This window comes from Anarhichas minor, unplaced genomic scaffold, assembly GCF_050575085.1.
Source record: "Anarhichas minor isolate MPS153535 unplaced genomic scaffold, ASM5057508v1 ptg000040l, whole genome shotgun sequence".
NCBI classification, from domain to species: Eukaryota; Metazoa; Chordata; class Actinopteri; order Perciformes; family Anarhichadidae; genus Anarhichas; species Anarhichas minor.
This window is the reverse complement of record NW_027466486.1, coordinates 16,391,951-16,412,102: the sequence shown is the minus strand read 5'-3', so window position 1 is coordinate 16,412,102 and position 20,152 is coordinate 16,391,951. Positions and strand designations below refer to the sequence as shown.

Below are 20,152 nucleotides of genomic sequence, written 5' to 3'. Positions count from 1 at the left end.
AACATTTAGGTTTTTTGGCAAAGACGCATGTGTTTAGTGAGCATACGACCAGATAAATCAGCCCTTATACACAAGTTGTGTGAGAGTTTTGATATAGTTTTGCTGTCGTTACGCCATTATTTAGTTTTCTTAAAGAATTCAAGACAACACATGGCGAGTAATTGATATACAAATGGTCATTTTGTGAAGTATTCCTTAAACTTATTGCTTTATTGGTGTAAAAATGTTAACAGATGGTTTCATAGCAACTTGCGATCCAAACCACAGCAGGCTAAGGTCCAATGATCAGCCAGAGCGCGTTTAGCAGCCTGGTGCTCCTTTTTCTTATTGTTTTGCGGGGCGCCCTAAATGCCTGGAGTTTAAATACTTTTAACTCAACGATGTCATTCCCGTTTTTTCTGTTTTGTGTGACTTTTGCCGGATCCCCAGAGCTATACGGCTTTACCGACCATGCTGTGAGCAGAAAACAGCAGTTTTTATCGATTTACACTGTAATGGAGCGATTAGGCAGTGTGCAGTTCATGGTTTGTGTTCAGCTAATGTTAGCACTCATTCGGTAGTTCCCTAGCAACAATACAAATCTTTCTGACCAGGGACTTAGGTTGGAGGCTGATGTCTGTTAGATGCCGGTGAAAATAAAGTACCGTCAGTTTGACAAATAATAAATACTTTCACAATTATCTGCAGGGCCGAGATAAGTAAACTATTTATACCACGAGAGGTTTCAGGCCTCTTGAGGTGGACGGACGGGGGCCTGCTCTCAGGAGTAACAACGTGATCATAGGCAAAACGTTTGGTCGTTTGCAGAGGCGGAGCAGCCGGACACAGCTGGGACGGGTCCCGCGTGGAGCTTATGTACGTGGACGGACAACAATGCTCTTTCAAAGCAAATAGAGATCAAGTGTCACTGAATAGTTCACAGGTCTTAAGTTATTTGAGAGGAAAAGGTCACTTGCTCATCACAGGAGATCCATCAACAATCAACCACATACTGCTCCACTGTAAAGTGAAAGATGCTCTGATCCCAAACAGAAAGAACAGAGCAGCGTGATCGGGAGAGGACGTCTGTGCTCTGCACCAAAGCGTTCAAAGTAGAAACACATTTCCAGCTTTGGACATGAAAAAGATGACGAGCGATGTTCCACGACAGCGTGCAAAGTAAACACAAATGGAACTTTTTGCAAATGGAACTGAGAGTGAGAGGTGTCAGCTAGGCCATGTTTGCAGCTTACGATGACATATATTGCTTCTGAAAATGTGTCGCATTCCCCTTTTAAAATGCTTTACTTAACCGCATTAGCCCCGTCGCTCACGCATAACGAGCTGCTGGAGTTCCCACAAGAGGAATGGCTGCATGCCGCTCCTCCAATTCGCTTCCATTAGCGTTACTGTAAAAAACAAATGCCAACTAAACTCTGGGGGACATTTCTGGGCTACTCAGCTGAAGCGGCTATTTATAAATTTGACAAGTGTCTGGGGAAGTGTAAGGCGCACTTTAATGCATGGAACCTATCTGGACCTGTTCCAGACCATCACAGATCCGGCCCCCCCTCGTCACAGCGACTGTTGAACAATGGATCCAAATCATGACATCGTGTCAGGTGCTCGACATACAGCAATGTCTGCCAGAGCTGATAGGAAGAGCTATCAGTAGGAGCTGTTATGCATCTATTAGAGAGCACTTCAGCATTGCATCACTGCTACGCTGTCATCCAGCCAATGGGTTATGGCTGGTTGCTTAGCAACTCCTGCAAAATACAAAGAGTTGAAAACCAGTTGAGGCTTCAGAGAAGCAGCAGCAGCAGTTTTATAAGCACATTCTATTCTTTTCACATTTTTATTTACCCAACCTGCTGTTGACATTACGGAGCACTCCCCCCAGCCTGCTTCCACTCTTTAATCACTCTATAAAAGAGGCCACGTGGATCCACTGGTCAGGAATGTGATGATGTTAACCTGAAAGGAGCTGAACACAGAGAGGAACCCCCCCCCCCCTCCTCCTCTCTCTCAGCCCTCTTCCTCCCCTCCGTACCCATCTCGTCACTGGGCATGTGGAACAGAGAAGCGAGCGCCGCCGCTCTGGGCTTTAAAAGGATCGGGCAGAGAGAGTTAATGTTTTGATTGAATTCCAGCCGTTTTAAAAATAGTCGGCGGGGATAAACGGTGGGCCGGGTCGGAGCAGGGGGGACCGTGCCAGGCCGGGGCCCGAAAACTCTCCGAGGAAAGACACGGCGGCAGGAATCCCGCTGGGGCCTCGCAAATAGCACGGCTAATGCCTCCGCGGGGAATAACAAGGGGACGCTTTCTCCTGCATTTGACAGATGTCTGTCCCATGCTCCTGTGCCCCGAGCACGTTTGGCACCCATGCTTTATCATAAAGTATACGGAGGAATGTGCCTGGAAAAAAAAAGAGAAAAGAAACACATAGCAAAGGGAGGACTGCATGTTCATAAGGTCCTGCTGTGTGTGTGTTATCCTAAAACTGGGCTTTCTGAATGCTAATAATGTTCCAGAAACGAAAACACGATAAAAGGGAGGGGGGGGGGGGGGGTTCTAACTGCAAACCAACATTATCGTTGAACACATGTACAACCTTGGATTGGTGTGATAACAACAAGAAAACATTGTATCATCGTTTAACCCAGTGGTGCAGATCAATCTGAGAGGTCCCAAGATGACTGAATGGATAAGAAATATATTTATTACAATATAATATAATATTTTCACCCTTCCATCCTCTGAAGTAAGAGGATCCTCTAACTTGAACATAATTCATGTCAATACTAAGGACACCTGTGATGAAGGGTCACAGATAGAGACGGGATAGATCCACTCATTCATTTCTCAATCCATCGTATCAACAACTAGCAAAAACTGCCCATCGAGAGTTCCCGGAGCCCATGATGACATCTAAAAAATAAATTATGTTCACTGTCATAGCAGAGCGAGAAGTGAAAATATTAACATTTGAGAAGCTGGAACTTAAAATACTCCCATCCTTACTTTTTTCTTTTGAATATTCATTTTTTGTCTTTGTCACACGACTCCTTGTATTAGTTTTCCTGCCATTAAATACATGTAGTGGACCAACTTGCCATAAGAAAGCCAAGAACATTAGAATGTTGTCAGTAGGCTGGATTTCTATTGAGGGTTCAAGTTTTTGTGTGTAAATATTTTTAGTATCGGCTGAAACTATTTGAGCTAACTTCCAACTCTCTCTCACACACACACACACACACACACACACACACACACACACACACACACACACACACACACACACACACACACACACACACACACACACACACACACACACACACACACACACACACACACACACACACACACACACACACACACACACACACGAAGCAAAGCCTGCTGTGCATGTGTGTAGGAGGTTGTGTTTCACCAGCAGGTTGTGATGGAATGATAACACTGCAGATGGATGGCTTATGTGTTGTGCGTGGGGGACTCCTGTTCTCGGCAAACTCACACACTCATTTAAAACTAAAATACATAGAGATTCAGGTGTCAAACTTCTTCACCGCTCACACAAAGAGGAGGAGGGGGGGGGGGGGACTACAGAATCTCGCAACAAGATTTGTGCATTCAGCCGGTGGAGACGTCCCTGTGTCCCCGTGATCAGTGAGGGAAGTAAAAGTCCATCAAAAGTCAAATCTTCCATCAGAGCGGCAGGATCTAAAATGCTGTTTTTTAAATTTATTTTTATTCTCAAGCTGTGCTGTTTCTGAATGCACCCCCCATCATCCCAGCCACGGTCCTTATGTCTAGACGAGAAGATCCGCCAGATTAAGACAAATCTCAGGGTGTATACGTTTCCTCTCACATGAGAAGCATATACCGTGGTAAACACCTCGAGACGCCCCTCTGCAGTCCAAAATGTCAGATTATGAGACGCAGCGGTAATAATAATTGGAGTTTAAGCCCTTTTGTTTTTCTGGACGTCGTGCATAACCAGTCAATTCTGGAGGTTAAGTTCTTCCTCATTTTTTGCATTCCTTCTCACATCCCTGTGAGGTGGATCTTGGCCCGGCTCGTGTCCTCTTCCATTTCTCCAAGATATTATATAATGTGCAAGTATCAAGTATGTGTATATTTATCCGTGTGCTTTAGACTTCGGATGTTTGCTCGGTTTCTAAGTAATGTTTTAAAGCAGGCTGGGGGTCCTTTTACCATTTAAAGCAAAACAACAAGACTTTATCACAACTACATTACTACATATTGTGCCTGCCAGTGAGACGATTTTAACAGCCAATAGCTGTCGGATGTATCACAGCAGCTGGGAGATCAGCAACAATCCAAACCGTTCACTACAAATGCAGCCGGTTTGTCTTTAAAACGTGATTCTCCACCAGAGAAAAGCAGCAATACCGTACAAAAACACAACTCAGGGTCTCAAATCCAAAACCAGGAACGTCTAAACAAATAGAAATGCACCAACACCCAAATGTAATATTCTACCCCTTGGGCAAATGTCTATCTGTGCACAAAACTTTAGAACATTTTAGAAAGTTGTGATGTGACTTTGTACGATATTGCTAATAAATTGATAAACAATGTGCCACATAGACAGAAAGTGCCGAAAGAATCGGCACCACGAATGATGCAACCGAGGGCTAACAAGAAGCCTGTGGCTAGCTAAAAACAGCACAGCTCAGCATGTCAAAGGGCTGTTTGAGCACCCTATGTCTACCAGGGGTGCAGTTGATAACTAACCTGATGACGGGAGAGTTAGCAAGCTAATGTTAGCTCAGTGTTAGCAAGCTACTGTAGTTAGTTAAGGCACTAGCATAGCTTTCTGAGCCATGTTCCACTACTAATACTGTCGAAATGCTTCGACGTAACTTACACAAATATAGTTAGCAGAAGAAAAGGGACATGTGAACTAAATGCCTGCTGCACACGCATGTCAGGATGCCACCGTTTTCTCCATTCTTCCAGCTGATAGCTCACTTTTGTCTCTACAGCACCGTGTAAAACCCCAACGAGTCAATTTCAGTTCACTAATTAACATGTTATATCTCAACTGTTTCCTCTGTACACAAGCATTGTTTTAATACACATGTTGTCATTTCTCCAGGGGGGGTTGTGTGCCAGACTTCAAAGCCAACTTCCTGAAGTCCTGTCTTCACAGTGAGGTTGCCAGGCAACCAGAGGAGATCCCAGCAAGTCACATGGCCAAATGATATTCACACATATGCCTACAAAAAACACTTTGTCTTTTGTATAGATTAATCTAAAACATGTGGCTTTAGATGCGCTGGTAGGTGGATTGTGTTACCTTTGAGACAGAGCTAGGCCCCGTTGCTAGTCTTTATGCTAAGCTAAGCTAAGCGCCTGCTGGCTGTAGCTTTATATTTACCGATGGGATATCAAGCTTCATCAGTAAACTCTCAGCAAGAAAGCCAATAAGTGCATTTCCCAAAACGTCCCACTATCCCTTTAAGAACTTAAACGTTAGAATGCCTTTGTACAGACACACAAGTTAGTGGAATAGGAGTATTTGTAGTTCAACCTAAACCCCGGACACAAAACGGATCAGAGATATTCAGAATAAATCTTGTGGGCCATCTATGTCTTTAGCAAACCAGGGATCAGGGAAACCCCGGATGAAGCTACATGTTGTGACCACTAAAGAAGAAGACTGGGCGATACATAGCTGAAATGAAGTGTGACATTTTAAGAGGTCCGAGGGCGGAAGACGCCGGGGTCTTCTCCACTGGAGTGGAGCAAAAACCAAAAAAAGACTAAGGAGAGGCTCTCACAAGAGGAGGTGTGGAGCAGAGAGACTGGCTTGTTTTGCAGAGAAAAAAAAAAAAAAAAAAAGACAGAAAAAATTGGCCGGGGCCACCGTCCCCAGTGCCTTATAAGGCAGTGTTTCTCTCCAGCGAGCACATTGAAGCAGGGACTGCTGCTGCTTGCCTCAGAGCAACTCAACTGCACTCCGGAGACGGAGAGCAGGACACTCTGGCTTGACTATGGGGGGTGAAGACCGTCTGTCATGACACACGGGGGTTATCCCCACCTCCTTACAAGAGCTACACAAGAAAGGAAGAAGTTCCAGTGTGGAGAGGGGAGGGGGGGACAATAAGATAAGAGAAGGCTGAGGAAAGGGGAGACGAGAGATGCTGGATTAGAAGACGAGCGGTAAACATTAGGTGGGAAAGGAGCGGACAACGTAGGGAGACGGGGAAAGGGGAGTGGAAGGAATAAGCAACGTTATAAGCCAAACCAAACAAGTGCGTTGTATGAAATGTCATGGTCACCTAATGCTGTGTCAGGATCACACTGAAATGAATGGGAAAGAGACACCCAGGGACTGCCCCCCCCCTCCAAAAGACGTGATCTGGAGGACATCATCAGGCTGAACACTTTGCTATAAGCATCCCATATCGGCTCACGGCTCGAGTGCCGAGCACGAAGTTATCTGGCAGTGCCAGGTCTGCAGCGGCATCAAAAGGCTCTGGAGCTGGAGCTACAGTTAAAATACCTGCAGTGTGTTTAACAAGCCCGAGGGGTGGGGGGGTGGTGGGGGGCCTGTGCTGCAGGCTGAGAGGGAGCAGCAGAGCCAGAGGAAAATAGGAGATAAGGCTGGAAAAGTGAAAGGGGAAAAGCGCAGTCAATCGACAGGGGACTTTGAGCCCCATATATAGCTGCCGGACTTATTTACCCAGTGAGGTCATTTCCTTCAGGACCGCAGAAAAGGCGACTCGTGTAGTAACCCGCAATCGAGCGACCGCGGTTTGTCTTTATCTCGAGAAATGCCCTCTCTTTTGCTTGCCCTTGACGATCGCTCCCTGGGCTCGCGGCTGCCAGCACTTCAGTCAGCGGCGGCGTGCTGCCAAATAATGATCACAACGGTTTGCACAAGGGGGAAGGTTGACTTCAGGTTACATTTGATTGAAGGCTGATAGAGGCCGTAATAGCGATGGACAGTTTATATGACCACGGTGTATGGCGCCATTAAAGCATCACGTGCGCTCTTGGAAGCAGGTGAGATGTAAGGGTTCATCACAGATGACAACATTACGAGTACGACACAGTTTGTCCCAGCTTATTAAGGTCAGATTTCTTTACAGGAAGGTCAGCGAGTTTACTTGACAGATGCTGCAGATTCCTCGCTGTCAGCTTTCCGTATCCTCGGGGTAGTCCGCCCACTGCTCACTGGCCAGCCCTGAATACATCAAGTCCACTGACAAGCACAGAGCCCACATTAATTGCTGAGTTTCTTTTACAAAGCAGATTCTTCTGCTCGTTGTTCTCGTTGTTGCTAAGCCACAATAGCAGGGGGATGTGTGATTCATTATTTATCGAATATGAGCCTGTGAGCAATTATTAAGGCACTTAAAGTATGCATGTTTTTATTCCACCTGCGAAAAAAAAAAAAGGACATTTCTGAGCCCTTGGTGCTTGTGTGCGTCAGCGGGCGTTTGAATCCCGCCGCGAGCAGCAAAACTTCTTGATCCCTGCGACGGCTCCGAGGCGGCTAAAAATGGAAAACCTGCAGCCTTCTCTCTCTCTCTCTCCTACGCATGCTTCCCACTCAACTTTTGTCTCCAAACACTCAACACTCATCTCTCCGGGCTCGCGTGCAGGAAGTAAACACCGTCTGTGTTCAAGCCAGTATTCTGCTAAATGTTTTCAAGGGAAAGGGGGGAACGGACCAGGAGGAGCGCCTCAAGTAGTGTGTGTGGGGGGGTTAGATGGGGCCCATTGAAGGGGGCGAGGTGATGCTTTTTAAGATAGACCCCGACAGGGTGTTTGCCCTCTGTCAGGTCCAGTTAGGGGTCCCAGAAAGTCAAACACCACGGATGTAACTTTACAGCTAGAGTGGGTCCTGTGACACTGCGCTGGCTCCGAGGCACAGTTTAGAGGTGAGGGTTTGAAAATAATGTCTCCACTCCCCTCCATTGTACACAGGGGGACATCAGGCACAGGACTGAAGGTTAGTCACTCCAGCTTTCTCTGGTCAGAGCACTGAAAACCCTCTCCTTCAAATTCAGACTTGATAGTTTCAACACGACAAATCTAACATGACAGGAGACCGTCATTCCTATTTCATGATACATACAGTGGAATAATGGGAGGATTTTTCTATACCGTGTGCATCTTTAGGTCATCACAAAAGCATCTCTCAATGGGTACACCACTCGTGCTTCTTGACCAGACCCCTTTCAGAGTATTACACGTTAAGTCTCTCCACAGCAAAGTATCTTTTTTGCCAAATAATATAACGTCATCCTCCAAAAAGAAAGCTCAAACTCCTGCTATTTAGAAAAGGGGAAAAAAAACTATCTCCCCCTGCCTCAGTATCTGACGGGACAAATGCCGGGATCAGATCATCTCAGTAGAGGAAATATCAAACACCGATACCCTATTTTGAAGTTGTATAAAATACTGGTACTGGTCTATCCACAGCCCATCTTATGATGGTCAAAAACAAATGTTGAATTCTCAATCATGAGTTGTATAAAATACAGGTGAATCAATCCTACGAGTGTAAACACAGTGGAGGAAATGCACCGAGTCACTTCCCAGAAATATATGTGGGAAGCAAGACAGAAATACATTTAAGTGGACTCAGTATGATTCACAACACGCTGTATGCCAATAGTGATCAGCAATACACGGGCTTCCATGGAACAGTCAGAGGTGGACCATCAGGACAGTTTACCGAGCTGACAGTCTACTGGGAAATGCAGTGACAGTTTAGTTTCACATATCTGATCGATTGATCATGCCAAAGATAGCACGTCCTTTTGTTATGGGGGGGGGGGGGGGGGGGGGGGGGTGTTCTCTTGATGATTTAACAGTTCATATTTAGATGGGGATAAAACTGTAGCCTTAGCTGTGTCATGCTGGTTTCCAGAAGACCCTTCGATCAGAAAAAATACAAACATTTTAAGATCCAAGACTTTTGTATCAGTCCAAAGTCAAAGCAAAAAAACAAAACTGGGTGGACAGCATCTTTTTTTTAAATCACCTATCAGTGCGGGAAGAGAAGAATAGGTGTCTGCTGGTAGGTGTCCCTACTGTAACCCAGAAACATTAGTCTCCATAAACACACCAAGTGGGACATTCTCCATTGGTTAATCCTAATCTGTAGACACGCTTCACAGAGCCCCCAAACTGCCCCGTCTGCACTCAGTCTTAACTTTTAATCAGGCCTATTTACAATAGAACCACCATTAGGCTTCTATTAGTGCAGGTTCTCCTTAAAACATAAAAGCGTTTTATGGCAAGATTTAAGGTCAGAATTGAAAATGTGCAATTACATAACTGGTGGAGAAGAGAAGAAAAAAAAAAAAGAATAGAAGAGAATGTATCGACAATGCTAACAGTAGCAGGTTACAATCTGGGAATAAAAAAGAAGCAAAAACGAGTGTAGACACGTCACGTGAGCAGCACAACGTTACCCAGGTGTGTGCATACGCGTCTAACGTGTCGGGCTACCATTAATAATGTACGAGGCGTGCATCCCACTTGACTCACCAGCAAACTTTCCAGGTTTATGGCAGACCGGGGTTCTCTGATCATGCCCTCCAGCTTCTTCAGCCGGGCTTCCATCCTCCTCTCCGCGCCGAGCGACATGGCTGCAGCCTCGGTCGTTAACAAAAAAAAAAAAAAAAGTTGAGTGAAACGTGAAGAGCTTTTTTTTTTTTTTTTTATTCCAAAAACTGTGCGTGAGTTTACATGTGAAACCGCTTTGTTCCTGGCTAATGGCCGTGGGCCTAGCTGGAGCAGCCTCGGGGCTCTCAGCCCACCCAACTCGCTTCCAACAGGAGTAGCAGTGTGCACAATGAAGAGAAAAAATATTCCCAAAGAAAGCAGAGGCTCCCCGAGTCCCAAAGAAAGTCGCTACGGAGAGCGGGTCCCCTTCGGTTAGCTAGCCGTGTTGTCGTTCGGCTAACGGAGGAGAGTTACACTTGAATTAATCACCTCCCGTTGAGTGAAAGATGCATTTTTCCAACTCGCCGATAAAGTTTGAATGTGGAGATACCAGCAACAGGCAGCAGGGCGTTTTCTTTGGCCCCCCTCTCCTCCCCTTCCCTTTAGGGTTTTTTTTTTTTGGGCCGCTTGGAAATGCTTTGGGACTCGCTCTTTTTGGAGTGAATTCCGCTTCGTTTTCACCCCATTCAGCAATGCTTGGAGCCTGTTAGCGTTGTAGTCTTCTCCTCAGCGCTGCCACAAGTCATCCGAACGGGCAATAATGTCTGTTCTCCGCGCTGAATCTTTAATAAGCAGACGCTCTCTTCCTGGATTTCTTCTCGCATTTTCGGCTGTGTCCCTCTCCGTCTCTGTGCTCTTCTTCTCACACGCACACAAATAAGTAGTTGAACTCGTAGAGGAAAGTCCTCCAGCGGCGGAATTCTTCGCCGTGCGCTCACATCTACACACCAACACACACACACACACACACACTGGCTGAGTCTGAAGTCTCTCTCCTCCCCCTGACGCGGATGCACTGAGGACTCGGCTACCCATAAGCCACCTGTCCCGCTGTCCTCCTGCACCTCTGTGACTGTCCCCTGCTTGTTTTTTACATTCAAGTTATTTGAAAACGAACCGCTAGCTAGTAAATAGACAAGCACGTGCTATAGCATCTTAAATATAACTTAATAGCAGACAGACACACACCTCTCTGATTGGCTGTTACTCCTACAAGTTTTCGACAACTATATTTTTCAAAATAAAGTTCATTTCAGTGTATCAAGTGCAGCCTTAGAAGCTTTTTAAAGTTTTAGATCATCTGCCCCTGGTTATTTTTTGTTGTTACTATTAAGGATCATCTGACAAAATAATGATTTAATAATGATTAATTAGGCGAGAATCAAAATGAACCTCATGATCTCAATTATCTCAGAATATGAGATATACTAGAGAGAGAGACAGACAGACAGACAGACATTCTTCCTTGTCTTATAATTGTAATAAATGAATGAATCATAATAAAGTGTGGGCGTTTGGGGTGGTCAGACATTTAATATATTCTATTTCACACAAAAGAGGGAGCAGTCTGACCGCAGATGCAGCTTCATGGTCGTAGCTCTGTTATAATAAAGTGTTTGCATCTACAGCAATAACTGTTTTGCAGCTGTTTTCTTTGACGCAGCGCACCAGTCATTAGACTTTGGAGCCATTTCCATTTGCCGTTAAATACACAACTGGAATGGGTGCTCGCTCTTTTCCTGGGGGGACAAACAAAATAAATCCCATATCACCAAACAGGAAGCGATGCATTTGACATTTTCTATATTTGGAATAGTAAATTAGTTTGCACGAGGAGCAACTAAGACACAGCGGTGGAACCGACCCAACACACGAGCGCCACCTAGAGAGACTTTAATAAGAGAAAGAAATCCAAGGAAGCGGTTTGTTTGACAGGTGATGTCTGGGAAATGTAGTGTGAATCAACACTATTCCATATTAAACTCATATTGCCTCTTGGTGAGCATTATTAAATATTGACTCAGTTTGGCCAACAAAACATGCTACTGAGCAATTCCAATACATATTTATCTTCTTTTATTTGATTATCTTTAGAGGAGAATAAAAATAGGATGTAGACAGGCTTTTGTAAAGAGTGACCCATGGCCTATATATATATATATATATATATATATATATATATATATATATATATATATCTGAAGCTCCCATGAGCTTTGATCAGCTGTAGCACTCGACAGTTGAATAAACTGCTGATTCCACATCGGTCTCCATTCTGCAAAAAACAAATCTATTTCACGCAAAAAGCCATTTTGTTGGGTATTTAGCCATCCTTTTCGTGTTAAAGTGTGTAAATAATGTGCAACAGGGACACTACTGGGATAGTGCTTGCCACTAATATAATACCAATCACTACTTACCTTACCTGACTAACTTTAATGACAAAGGACATTGACCATACACGAGGCTTGACTTGTGTTTGAAATCACACCACAGAGTAAATTGAATGGTTTCAATGTGCTCGTAGTTTGTAGTTTGTGCTCATGTCTCACAAAATCCTCATTATTTCCCACACCGGCAATTAGTCTTCATTTGCTAGACCAGTCAGTTTGAATCGGAACACGTTGTAATGTATGGATTTGACTGGCTCAATCCCCAATTTCTGTGCACTAGTGATGTTGCTCATACACTTGTCTATACACACACACCTTTTTCATGTTTTCTAGGCTTTTTTACACAGCAGACATTTTGACTTGTCGTGGTAGGAAAAGCACAGGCGTTGCTAATAACACTAATGGTGGCTCCGTTCTGTTCAAGTGTCCCAGTAACTTTGAGAGTCAGCATGAACAATATACCAGGACCCTGAAACAGAAGCAGCCATCTTTATTTTATTATTTACATGTGCTTTTACTACCGTGACGTGTCAAAATGTCTCCTGTGGAAAAAGGCCTGTTGATGTATTATTATTGTGAATTATTTTTGAAATGTAGAGACATTTTTGTACTGAATGACAAATATGACTTTTTATAAACTTAAATTGCATTGTTTGTTCAATGACAACACCCAGGGCAATGATTTAACTTCAGGACTTTATTTTTTTGGCCTGGTGTGCTGTTTTTTATTTTTTATTTTTAAGAATAGGTTATATTGTAATGTTGTCAATAAATCAATAAAATATAGTGTAAGATGATGTACACCTAATATAATAACCTCATGCTTCAGTGGCGAGCAGTGATGCAGTGCAATAATCTTCAAAAATACATTGGGGTTCTTTTGTCCCTTGCACACAATTGTGAAATATTAATAGTTGAATCAACTCAATAGAGTCTCATTTTAAAAGAAAACGATCATTGTAGACTTCACACGTTTGTTTTTGTCCTCCACAAAGCTGCTGCACAGGAAGCATTTCATTGTGAACCCATTAAATTGTGTTTCCCCACAGAGGAAATCAAGCCTCGTCCCAATACTTGAGTGGGCCAATGCTTAACAGCAGCCATGAGATGGAGCTAGAGACCCTTGAAATCCACATTTCTCATCTGCAGAGCGAAGAGTCACACATCGCTCCAGCACTTCATAACAAATGAGATTGTGTTGTTTCTGATATGTCAGAAATAATGTCCAAACTGTCACCGTATCATCCTGAGCTGGTGAGCAAACATTGTCATATATATATATATATATATATATATATATATATATATATATATATATATATAAATATATATATAGCTTAGTGAATAAACTGAGCTCATTATTTAGTGCTGTTTTTTTTATTTTCAATCCACTCCATCTTAGCCATCAATATTTAGATGGTATAGCCAAAGCCGAGTTATGAATGATTCAATATTCTAAAATGTGTAATCACTCATGCATTCATTATCAATAACATTTTAGGGCTGTTAGCGTGGGTGTATTTGACTGGTAGGTGCTATGGCCTTGTTTTGTAGGAGTTGGCTCTTGTTTGCATACCATACTTTACTCTAATTAATTGTTCTCGTATGCACTGAATGACTCATATTTTGCTTTCATTTACATATGGATTACTGTAAACTATAGTATATCTGAAGTAAAACGAGTTTTTAACGTATTTTTTTACTTTTCCTTAAAGGTATCAACATTTTGACTTTACAACGTGACACCTCTGGCTGCCACGTGATTTTGTGGGATGGCGTAAAAATAGCATGCCACTTCTAAAGGACACTTCACGTGCAAGTTGTGAAGGGATGTATTGAGTCAAGAGCTCCCCCAAAAAAATGATGCCAAAAGAGAGAGACGTTAGTTTTATCTCTTCCAGTGCAAAGAAGCTGACGCATGGATCCCTCGTACATGTACAAAGAATAAGCAGACATGATCCATCTGACACAGAGTTGTGTGTGCCTCTTATTTATTTGTCTTCATGAGCAATTCACTGGATAAAACAAATACTGTTACAACACAAACAAAAAAAAGAAATTCCAAAGCAAATTTGGCCACATGTTATGTACATGTTACAACGTCATAATAAAAAGACAGGAGATCATCTCCTCATGTCGCTGTTTTCTCCATTTTTAATAATTAAAAAAAGCTTTTCACTGTTCACCGGGTATTTACATCGGAATCCAATGCTCAGGTCGAACCACCTTCACTTTTGTTTTGTCTTTTTTTTTTTTTTATTATTTGCAAATGCAAAAAACTTGTCAACAATAAATAATACTATAAAATGTACACAAAAAGATTGACAGTCCACCACAAGTCAAAACGTTAAACAGATCGGATGTTTGGGAACGAGGAAGTTGGGAGGAGGGTTTCCTTCTTAGCAAAAATGTGACGGTCCATACGAGTTACAGAAAAAGCTGATCATCTATACATTGACACTAGCGAGATAACAAAGTCGTTGTTTTCTGGTATATTTCATTTTGTACAAAGAAGGGAGAGTCTTCTTTACAAGCGAGCGTCACTGTCTTAGCTGTAGAGATTATACAAGCAAGAGTTAAGGCAACTTCTCTGTTGTTTCTGAAAGGTATGACATGGAGTCACGTCGTGTTTCGTTTTGTCTGCGGACCACTCGTCTACATTGGGGTTGGAGTTAGTTGTCATTGCATAATTCAGGCTGTTGACCAGGCCTGCAGTCCTTCATGCTGGGAGATTCGTCACAAGGCTGATTCAGTGTGGTCCAGGATTTCCACGTGAGCGTTAGGCTCTCATGTCTCCGAAATCCGTCTCAGACCTTGACGGTGTAGCCGTTTTGCAGATTAGGGTGCACGTTGTTTTGTCTGGTGTGTGTCTGAATGTGTGTGTCACGGTGTCAAGCAGGAGGAAAAAGCAGAAGTAACAGCAGATTTTGGGTGAGTTCCTCAGCACACATCAAGCCCGCTTCATAATTCAAGATCATGACTCGGGGAGATCGGCCTTTTGTCGGACTAAATTTGTAAATTCAGCCTCATGGTGGTATAAGAAGAAGAGTCAAGAAAAGGGCACCAAAACAATTAAATATAATGAAGGAATATAATATAAAGGAAGAATCAGCATTTTGGGACAGTCACTTATGAAGCTGCAGCCGGTTAGTTTAGCTTAACTGAGCCTAAAGACTGGAAACAAACAAGATTATAGTGTGTTCATTATTTATCTTTAGAAGTGCTGGTAGGCATATTTTCCCCTTTTCTAACCTTTTCATTTTTAACCTTTGGACAGAGCCAGGCTAGCTTTTCCCCCCCTGTTTCCAGTTTTTATGCTAAGCTAACCAACAGCTGGCAGAGTGGGAACAAACCTTTCACTCTCAGAAAGAAAGCAGTTCAGTCCTACTTCACAAAATGTTGAACTATTCCTTCAATTGAAATCTGGCCATTAACTTCAGATATTTTGTGTAGAAAGTGGATATTTTGTCCTGAGGGTGGCGCTAGAGGACAGCTCATGGATAGTCCAAATGGGAAAAGGGCTCATCCTCTGATTTACGTCATTGTGCTCGATACATTTTAGTGCAATGTGCCCACAAAGCCATCATCCGTCTCCACCGCTAGCGGGACAAAACAAAAAAACCAGTCCACATGTCTTACAGCATCATCACCTTTCTTTTCCCTTTACAAGGTCAGTCTTCCTGTTTATTTTTAAAATGCTAGTAGTGCAGTGTATGCTAAGGGGTAGCTTGGAGCAGCAAACAAAGGGGCATTTTGAAAACTTTGGCCTCCTCACCCAACATGATAGTCTTCCACCTCATCCACCTTCTTTTTAACTGCATGGTTCAGGCCCGCACACTAACAAATGGCCTGCCTCAGACAAAGGACAGGGCTGTGTCAGTGGCTGCCATTGAGGAGCTCATGGCCTCTGTATGTTTTTGCATCCTGGGGGGGGGGGGGGGGGGGGGGGGGACGACGACTTTACATTCTCAAAACAGTGGGTGTTTTATAAGTTTGATAACACATATCATTTACAGAAAGTATAACTCAATAGACAACTGAATAAATAAATAAATATAAAAGCATTAGACATTTTGGCTTCTGGTTTAAATGGTCACGGGTGTGTTGTCGGGGGGGGGTGGGGGGGGGGTCTCATGACCTCTAAAAATCCTGGCTGTGGCCTTGGCTTTGTATGGCCCCCATATCACAGACATTAGAGACTGCAGTGTCCAGTTTCTTTGTGACATCAGCCCTGGTTTCTGGATAAGAAAGCTGCCGTCTCAAAAAGGGAAATCTCGGGAGTAGGGGTGCATTTTGCTCAGTATTCTAAAGATGCATGTGCTTACGGTTGTCTTGCAAAAGAATTACAGAAAGAATTATCGCTACTTATGGACAAATAGTAGACAAGACAGAAGCAGAAGCCGCTTTTTAAAGGAGCATTTTTTTCACTGCCATTGCTTGCGGAGAAATGAAGCGCGGAGGGTGGCAAGGAAGTGCTTAAAGTGACACCAAAGCTGGGCCTTGGCAAGCGGCAAGCTAAGCCTAAATGCCTGACTAACAGGCAACAGATAGAGTTGCACACTGCTTATTTCTGAGTCAACGCTCTGTAATCTCAGCTTTCTGCCTGCACCTGCCTCACACAAACACGTACACATGGTTAGATTTACTATATGCATTGTGTGCGTGTGTGTGCGACATGAGCACTGTTGGTGTGCTTGTGATATGGGAATATGTGTAAGCGTTCGGCCTCATTTGGACACAGAATGAACCACACAGTGTCACACCGCGACAAAAAAAAAAATCAATGGCTACGGCGAAAAACAGTGAGATGGGATGGGACCGCAAAATAGACACACGTAATGTAACTCACAATTAAGCATCACTCAAATCCTGCATTATCATTATTAATCCAGATTTATGTTTCGCCTTACTCGCGGTGTGACGTATCATCGGCCTTTATGGATAGAATAAACCATAAAGAGAGACAACAGGGTAAGGCTGTTTTTGACATCCACTTCTGTTCTCCAGTATCTTCCTTTATTTTAAGTGCTTGTTATTTTGGCAACTATAAATTATCTGATTAAATCTTCAATTTGAAATCCTACTTCCACGGAAAAACTAGGTGACATGTTTTGTTTCAACGCCCCAGAGGCCTTTGGCATATGACGATACCTTGTCTCGCAGTGGTACAACGTACCCTTCTCCATAGGAGTGTAAACTAAATGCTGGCTTTGTTTGACCGTCGCAGCTCGCGGGCTTAAAGCCGCGGTGTAACTGGATCAGATCAAACAGGATGGGTTGCCCAAAACGCTTGGCTCTAAATTTGGCTTAAAAAAACATAATAATTGGCACAAAAACAATGTAAGCAACTTGGCAGGACGGGTGCACAAGCAAGAGGCAATGTTTCAAAATATTTCTCAAATTATTTCCAAAAATGAATTTGTCTTTCTTGTAGAAACTAAATTTCTTCAACGGTGTTCCTCCAGGTCCCAAAAGAATTATTTATGAAATTCCCTCTGCCCCGTCTAAATTCAGTGCAGTCAGTCTCAAACTAGCCCATTCGAGGAACATCACCAGTAATGTATTATAGAAAAGAAGAAGCACTAGCCTGCGGTTACAAGGGCCCGCTGCAGTTTCGGCAGAGTTTCTACATTGCCGTGCCATCCCGGTTGTTTTGGAGGCGCAGTTAAAGCGTTGAAATGTTCTCAAACAGCAGCTATTACTGTTACTGGTACGGCTCACCGTTAAAGCACACGGACTACACAGAAGGTGTGAAAATGTCAATAGTAGGAATGATTATCATGACAACTCTGTCTCAACATTTCAATTCAGTGACGTTTAAGAGCAAACAAATAGAAGCTACAGGGAAGAAGAAATATTAGGTTAATATTTGATCCCCCAGTTCGGTGGGAATAATTCTCAACACAACTGGTGATTTTATGTCCAAGGACAGTTTTCCAGCCTCTCTTTAAAAATTGCCCTTCAGTCATATTGCATTATCTGTATTCATGCTTGTCATGCTTCTTTTTAAGCTACCACCCATCCAGAACGCTTTGTGTCAGGTTGGCAAGTACATTTTTTTTTTTTTGCTGGTTAGATAGAGCAGAATTCTTGTATCTTATTGCCAGCTCCGCTGCTCTACAATCTAAACGTCGTGGAATCGGTCTATACATTAAACGACAAGTTGTGTGAGAATAAGAAATAACTTACTGGCGCAGAGATTTGTGTACCCGCGGTGGGGCCCCAGGTTGGACCGAAACACGAGCATTTCATTGAGGGATGGAAATCTCTCTTTGGGGCTCCTTCTCTAATCGCTCTGGTGTTTGTTCCATAGTGGCAAACAATATGGAGGGCACTTGCTTTGATAGCGGAGGGTGCGTGAGGTATAAGGGGCAGTGTGGGTTGACAGTTCCTAAACGAGGAGAGAAGCAGCGGGGCAAGGTCCTCCCATCGCAGGAATATATATATATATATATATATATATATATATACCTGTCTGCAGTTCAAAGGTCGAGCGATCCTGCTGGCCACGACATCAAGTCCGTAGAGGTTCAGTCCGTCAGAGTCTCTGTCACACGGACAAAAGCCGCTCTGCTGTGATGCACATCACCATGTCCGGTTGGACTCTCATCAGTCGTCAGAAGGCGATTTGTGGTGCTGGTAGACTGGACGATGAGCGAGGACGAGAAGAATGTGTGTGTGCAGGGGGTGGGGGGGGGGGGGGGTGGACAAGTGAGTGTCGTTGATGGCACTGTGGTCCTCAGAGCGTCCATCTGTGAAACAGAGTGGGAGGAGAATTAGACTGAGCCACCCCCACCACCCCCCTCCCAAGGCTGTTTTGTTTTTGTAAAGTCGATGCATGAAACCAAAGCAGGCAGCTCCAACTTTCATTCCAAGGTAAGTGGGAGAACGGAGGGTGTTCAATTCAGAGCAACGGGGCTCACACAACAACGGTGTTGGTGTTCAAAACACTAAGGATCAAACTGAAGGAAGTGCACATTTACAGCAGTCCCTCCTATTTTGGGGTGTATTCTCTTTGATACACGCATTCGGTATCAGCTCGACGACACTTTTGGGCAAATAAAGAATGAAATATTCAGCGTCTGTTTCTCTGGTGGCATTCATTTTACATACTGTTTTAGATCATTCATAATGAATGCCTTGCGATATTGCACACAAGTGGGAAAAGGCATGATAGAGCATGCAGATTTTTTTATTCTCCCAAAAGTCAAAAATTGTGTCTCTTTAGGTATCTGAAGGTTACACTATAATTTCCACCTCAGCTGCGTGTTGGCATTTAGCAGCACTAACGGTGAACAGGTCTTGATTTCCATCTTTTGTCGTTATTAATTACTCTCATTCAGAGCACTCGCCTCATGTTACCGCAGCTTGAATTGGTCTTCAATTGCTCTTGAATACAATTTCATTAAATTAGCAACTCGAGGAGTGCATCATTACATTTGGTATTAATGTGATGAATAAATCCTTTGACATGATAGACATTTCCATTCTGAAGCTCGTCAAACTCAAGCAACAGGTAATTTTCCTGTAAAATGAGAGAAATACATGTGGAACAAATTAGAAAATTGTTGGCTAAACACATGCTCCGGCAAGAAATGCATAAAAAAACTTATATATGCATGATTTCTAGTATTTTGTAATTTCTATTAATATATTTTACTATCTAAAATCGAGTCTTAATATGTTATTTTAATGGTATTAACAAGTGGGCTTCCCTCCTGGTCCACTATCCCTTTTAGAGGCTTTTCAGAGTCAGTGGCCCTCCATGTGGCATTTAAATACACTGTCTGTCACAGTGGGGTTAGGACACTCTATTCATGCACTCTGACATTCTTTTTGGATAAAAATGAACCTGCTTGTTTGACTACTGTCTGTATGAGGGCACAGGGTGTTGAATCAAGCATCACATTGTGAAATTCCGCTGAAGTGATCAGCCTTATTGTTAGCTACGCTGGACTGGACAAAACATTAAATAACCCTTTTGCCAGAATTTCGCCAATTTTAGGCTGATAAGACTAAATATGAATAATAACATATTTAATAACTAAATATGAATAATAACTTAACTTGGTAAAGAACATTTTAGAATTAAAGGAGGTAATTTCAAATAGTTCTGAAATACATGCTGGGAAGTGAGAAACATCAAAAGAGAAACACCAAAAGCGATTGATTACTACAACAACAAAATATCAATGAATAAATCTGTGTAAATTCATACTTAAATACGGAGTCTGCACAACTACATAAGCATGTTTGTAGGAGCACACTGGGGTAAACCCACC

General features: G+C 43.1%; 1 protein-coding gene across 2 annotated transcripts in view; it reads right to left on the bottom strand.

Moving 5' to 3' along the window:
* Window positions 1-10,456, bottom strand: part of rock2a (rho-associated, coiled-coil containing protein kinase 2a) — a 32,471-nt gene extending 22,015 nt beyond the window's left edge. The window contains exon 1 of one of the 2 annotated variants that reach the window (XM_076107568.1): window positions 9,520-10,456. In XM_076107568.1, the coding sequence (XP_075963683.1) occupies window positions 9,520-9,618 (99 nt within the window). In that variant the 5' untranslated portion in view covers window positions 9,619-10,456. The remainder of the gene's footprint in view (window positions 1-9,519) is intronic. The other variant, XM_076107569.1, reaches the window with a different exon arrangement.
* Window positions 10,457-20,152: the final 9,696 nt, after the last annotated feature.